General features: G+C 33.6%; 1 protein-coding gene across 1 annotated transcript; it reads left to right on the top strand.

Annotated features, from left to right (window-relative positions):
• The first annotated feature begins 435 nt into the window (after positions 1–435).
• On the top strand, positions 436–5,419 carry LOC134275976 (macrophage mannose receptor 1-like). The gene is made up of 7 exons (XM_062758253.1): positions 436–527; positions 900–999; positions 1,359–1,581; positions 2,773–3,034; positions 3,425–3,521; positions 3,610–3,820; positions 5,341–5,419. Exons 1-7 carry the CDS (start codon positions 507–509, stop codon positions 5,417–5,419), a joined length of 993 nt encoding a protein of 330 aa, XP_062614237.1. The 5' UTR covers positions 436–506.
• The last annotated feature ends 209 nt before the right edge of the window (positions 5,420–5,628 follow it).

The raw sequence follows: 5,628 nt of genomic DNA, 5'->3' as shown, positions 1-5,628 counted from the left end.
ATCCTTACATCGCGGGTTCGTATCCCACGGAGGGACGTGGAGACCGGTCCCTTGGATGAGACCATGTAAACCTAGGTCCCATGTCCCAGTAGGTGCTGGCACGAAAAAGATCCCTCCCTGCTCAATTGCCCTGAGTGCCGAATGGAGGAAAAAAAATTGCAGCTCTCCACCGGCAAGTAGTGGCGTCTCCACATCAGTGAAAAATTCTCGAGAGAGACGTTAAACAGTATACAATCAATCTATCAAAAGTGGAGCAGTGGACGTCTGTGTTAGATTCGAGAAGAAAGGAGTTGATCCTTGCGTCGCGGGTTCGAATCCCACTGTGGTCCTTTGGATGAGTCCGTAGAAACCGAGGTCCAACAATCAATCAATCAAGAGTGTCATGGGATTTATGTCAGGTTGAACATGCTTTATTTATTTCAGGGACTATATATGTGGAAGCTGACTGTCCTAACAACTGGAAAAGTTTTAATAGAAATTGTTATCTATTTTTAAACCAACTTTCAATGAACTGGCAAAGTTCTCGGGTATGTTTTCATTCTCTCATTTTTTTCTTTTTATAGTCTTGTCCTAAAGTGAAAAGTGAACAGGTCAAAAATGAAAAAAAAATTGATTGTTCAGTATAGGAAGGAAGCCCTTCTCATAAGATTTTTGTTGTATTTTTCACTACCAGTTTCTGAAGTCTTTGCATATTAATTTTGCATTACTAATGTACATGTATTGGTTGTTGATAATAATTAAAAATCAATAATGTTTATATGAATAGGTAATTGAAACACACACGCGGAGAATTTTAATATTATTCTTTAAATTTATTTGAACTCTCCTGACAGATCATAATTTTTATTGTATTCTTAATCATGATGATAATTCAGATATTGTGAATTTATTTTGTACAGGACTACTGCATACACGCAGGTGCTAAGTTGGTGGAAATTGATTCTTCTGTTGAAGATATTTTTATTTTACAAAATGCAAAGGATTTACATCTAAGTGGTCGTAAGTTTAAAACTATTAGCCCGTTTATTTTATACTTACTTAATGATTTCTGATATTACCCAAATGATTTCCAATGCAAGCTAACAATACGAAGGACGGGAATAAAAGTTGACTATACCTAATTTGTACTAAATAAGTATGTGTAGTGGTGGTAAATAACAAAAAAATCGAAAACTATCAATTGACCTGAAATTTTTTTGTAAAAAATTCCACCATGTATTAATTTATGTGCGTTCCTAAGATGCTATTGATATAGGTAAAATAAGTTCCAGTTGTTGTTGCTTACAAGCATTTAAGAAAAGAAAACGACAAATAGACCTAACAAAACATTAAAAATTGATAACCTTTTCTTTTCTAAGACTGTTTTTGGTTGGGTGGTTCTGATGCCAAGCCCTCAGGAGTATGGATGTGGTCAACTTCACGTAAAATGTTGATGTACACCAACTGGGCGCCAGGCGAGCCTAACGACTATCACACCCATCAGGAGCACTGCCTTAATCTCCACTACTACACTCACTATAACTCATACCTCTGGAATGACGAGCAGTGCCCAGAACATTGCTACCCTATATGTGAACAACCGTACGGGAAAAGTTGCAATTTGCTGACGGTGCGACTGTTAGACTGAGTGCAGATACTTACTCAGTTTTAGTTTAATCGGGCTCTTCCAGCTGCAAGATAATTTACGTGAGACTTCTGACAATTATCCTTAAACATATCGACAGGTTACACGGCTAAGTCAAACATTGCGTTAGATTATTTAAATTTCCTGGTTATGATAGACCTGTTCATTCCTTACATTGGTTTTCAACTCCTGGTAGTGTTTCCCAAACTGACTTTGCCATCAAAAATTGATTGTATCTATATTTCAAATTAATGAGTTTAATATATTAGTTTAGTTTCCTGTTGTTTGAATTATAAAGATATGAAAGAGCAATTTTTAAGCAAGCTAGCTTTTGACGAACAAAATTTTGAATTGCTCGATGAAAATTAACAAATTGAATTTTCTATAGCGAAAACAATACATATATACATTTTGAATTTTCTACGGATTTTTCTGCTTTCCCCGATCATGACAAGGAGCATAAAGCTATTGTCACTTATAGATAGGAGCTGTACACTCCTCCAGGGCACCTGATTCCACATAGAAGTCTGAGCTTTTTCCTCTCCTGATTTGTATAGTTTAAATGGACACTGTCCCTTATTTCCAAAATTCCTGATAACAAAATGTTGACTGTGTGGTAAAGAGCATTGAACGATTACACTGAGAAATTGAAGTGGAGTTTGTTTTTAAGCAATATGTAGTTTTCATTTAAAAGGAATTACATGATATTCTTTTCGGGAAAAAATACCACTAACAAAAAAATGTAAATGCATTTCGTAAATTCTATGATCGATACAATGACCTTGTCAGCAAATGCAATTTATCATTAAGTCAAATGCTGACTGACTTTTTTATTACTAATAATTAGTCAATTCCATGTGTTTATACACTGAATTGACGACGGATTTTTCCGCTTTTTTCTGATCATAACAAGGAGCACCCGGCGGGTGTGACCGGGCGTTAGGGGATGCTTACTCTTCCATGGCACCTGATCCCACCTCCAATACTTCAGATAGAGGTCCATGTATGCTCTGCTCCTACTTTGTATTGTTTTATGGACTTTTGATCCTGAATCTTGTTTATTATCTCCATGTTTTATTTGTAGAATTTTAAGTTCTCCAACTATTAATATTTTGTGTGGACATCATTTTGATTTCTTTTTAATTTAGAAACCCATGGATAAGATTCACTGATAAACCTTATGTTCCTGTTGCCACTACCACCACTTCTACAACCAAGACCACCACCGCAGTTCCAACCACCACCACAACGACTCATCTTCCATCAACCAGCAAGCACTTACAAATGGTGACACTACCCCAGAATCCACAAAACTCTCAGCTTGCAAACTGTCAAAGCGGATGGATCAGATTTAGCTCCAGCTGCTATATTTTTGCTACCGATATCTCGTACGATTGGGTTGAATCAGGGGTAACGAATGATTATATCGTTGTGTAGAAATAAACAAATATTCATAAGAGTTAGCATTTGATAAATATTCGAAATGAGATTTTAATACAAAAAGTAATGAATACCATTAATACATCTCCAACATTATATCATTGTCGAGGAGAATAATATTGCCATTCAGGTATAAATATGTATATTCGTTTTTCTTTTTTTTTTTTATCTTTTACTGGTTATCTTATTTGTCGGTTAATGTATGAATACAGATTGAATATTTCAATGTTTATTTCATATTCATTATAAACCTTATTATAGACGTTATCATAGATGTTATTATATTAAATTTTGATATTATATTAAATCCTTATCATTTAGGGTCATAAAATGTTTGTACATTTTTTTTTTAAATTTCAGCACTTCTGCACACTGTTTGGTGCATCTTTAGCATCCATAGAAACTGATATTGAAAATAATTTTATAAGACAGGAGTTGCTTAGCATCGCAAAATCTGGTAAGATTGAAAAGCTTTTAATGACCAAACATTTCTTTAACCACGATTAACTCCGTAATTCTTTTTCTGAATACTTTTATAAATTTAGCTGACTTTTGGGTTGGTGGAACAGACATTATGTCAGAAGGTGACTGGAAATGGGCGACGTCACAAAAGCCAGTGACGTATTCGGATTGGTATCCCGGAAGGCCTTCTGATTCTCATCACAATGTGAACTGTCTTGAACTGTCCCATAATTACAGATATCAATGGAATGATCAAGATTGCCGAGTACAAAATCATTTTATTTGTGAAATGCTGCAAGTTTTATTTATCTTACTTTCAAGCTTTTTTGAATAATAAATATTTAAGAAATAAACAACGTTATTCAGTGAACATGGCGTTATGAAAAGCAATTGCTCTGCTGGCATATTCTATAATGCGCGTTAGCGCATCATGGAAAATATGCCAGCAGAGCTATTGCTATTCCTAATGTCATGTTCACTGAATAATCGTTGTTTATTACTTATATTTGCATTCTTTGATGTTGTCAAGAATATCAGAGGAGATTCTGGCTTACATAAGGTTGCGGCTTGTTGTCTTCGGTAAATAAAAACTCACAGCTATAATGCTAACTATAAAAACCTGATCACTGTACCTTTTCTTCTTATAAATCACGAACAATTTATAAAATATTTGCCTTTGAAACACAGTTTATCTGGATACAAGCTGCGCCGTCGTCACATTCTCTTAATTTTTGTTTTTATACTATTATACTGTTGTGACGTCATCGATCAACGTTATTGAAACACTATGACAAAAATCAATAATTTAACACTATGATGAAAAAAGGCAAAGCTTTAATACAGATTATAACTCCAGAATGCTTTATATGATTTTTTTAGTGCTTATTTTTTATTTTTAGAGCGGAAATCCTTCCTTAATAGATATACTATTTAAGAAATGTTGATTTTTTAAATGTTAAAACGCCCAGGTGTGAAGAGTTATCGTTCTTTGTAGAAATGTGCGAAAATATGAAAAAAAATAAAAATATGGCAGTTCTCTTCAATTTTTAAAAAGTTCTATTTTACAATTAAAAACATTGACCAAAATAAAATTTTAATGATGTAAATCAGCAATTTTAGATTATTCTGAATTTCTCTTTTTTACAAAGAATATTATTAAAAACTTATATTTATTCCTTTTGCAAAACATTTCATATATATATTTCTCAGCACATATGCTAAGTCTAGCAGAGATTGTGCTACACGAGTTTGAAAAGCAATTGCATTAATAACAGAAGCAATTACGTCTATAGTCCTATGAATGCAAATATATTTTGTTATTGAATTCATTCAAACTCAAATTTTTGATTATTTTCAGGATTTAAGATGATCAAGGTTTTTCTTTTCTTTTCTTAGAAATACTGCTAACCCTCGTCCCATATTTGGATAAAAAGTTCGCGAACTATCTCTATATTTACATGTATGAAAACGACAATTCAGATCAAAATGAAATTTGTCTTACAAAGAGTCATACACATGTTCAATAAATACAGCAATTGTAATAAAATGTATTGCTTCATGTTCGTGACGTTGCATTTTGAAAATGACGTCAATATGTAGTTTACTTATGACAAACAAAGGCATACTCAGCCGTATTCGAGAAAAGAATGGCTGTAAAAATATACGTATGTCTTGGAATTTCCTTTGCAGAAGCTAATAATAACTTGTACACGGTTTGTCAAGAGAGAATACTAACCAGAAGTTTATAGTCACTAATTGGATTAATTGTTTAAGTGAAGGAAGGGAGATGTTAAAAAACGATATTTGTTTTGTAGCCTAGTGAAACCAAGCTGGGGGAAAGATGTGCTCTCTATTGAGCAATTTGGTCTGACAGAACACCAACTTACAGCTTGAAAAATAATTTCTTTACAATGATATAGTTATTAAATTCCTAAAATATCATGGACTATAGACATTATACATATCATCTATGATAAAAAAAGGCACCCATTCTTTATCAGCATTGAATTAACGACGCTCCAAAGACAGAGGCCTTGGGTTTTGATTGTTACCATGCTCATTATGGAAAAGGATATCATTTCAACCGGGTTCGATTCTCGTTC

Source organism: Saccostrea cucullata, unplaced genomic scaffold (genome assembly GCF_032062105.1).
Source record: "Saccostrea cucullata isolate Sc308-1 unplaced genomic scaffold, CSIRO_AGI_Scuc_v1 ctg7189, whole genome shotgun sequence".
In the NCBI taxonomy this organism is placed as follows: domain Eukaryota; kingdom Metazoa; phylum Mollusca; class Bivalvia; order Ostreida; family Ostreidae; genus Saccostrea; species Saccostrea cuccullata.
This window is presented reverse-complemented; position numbering and strand designations above follow the sequence as displayed.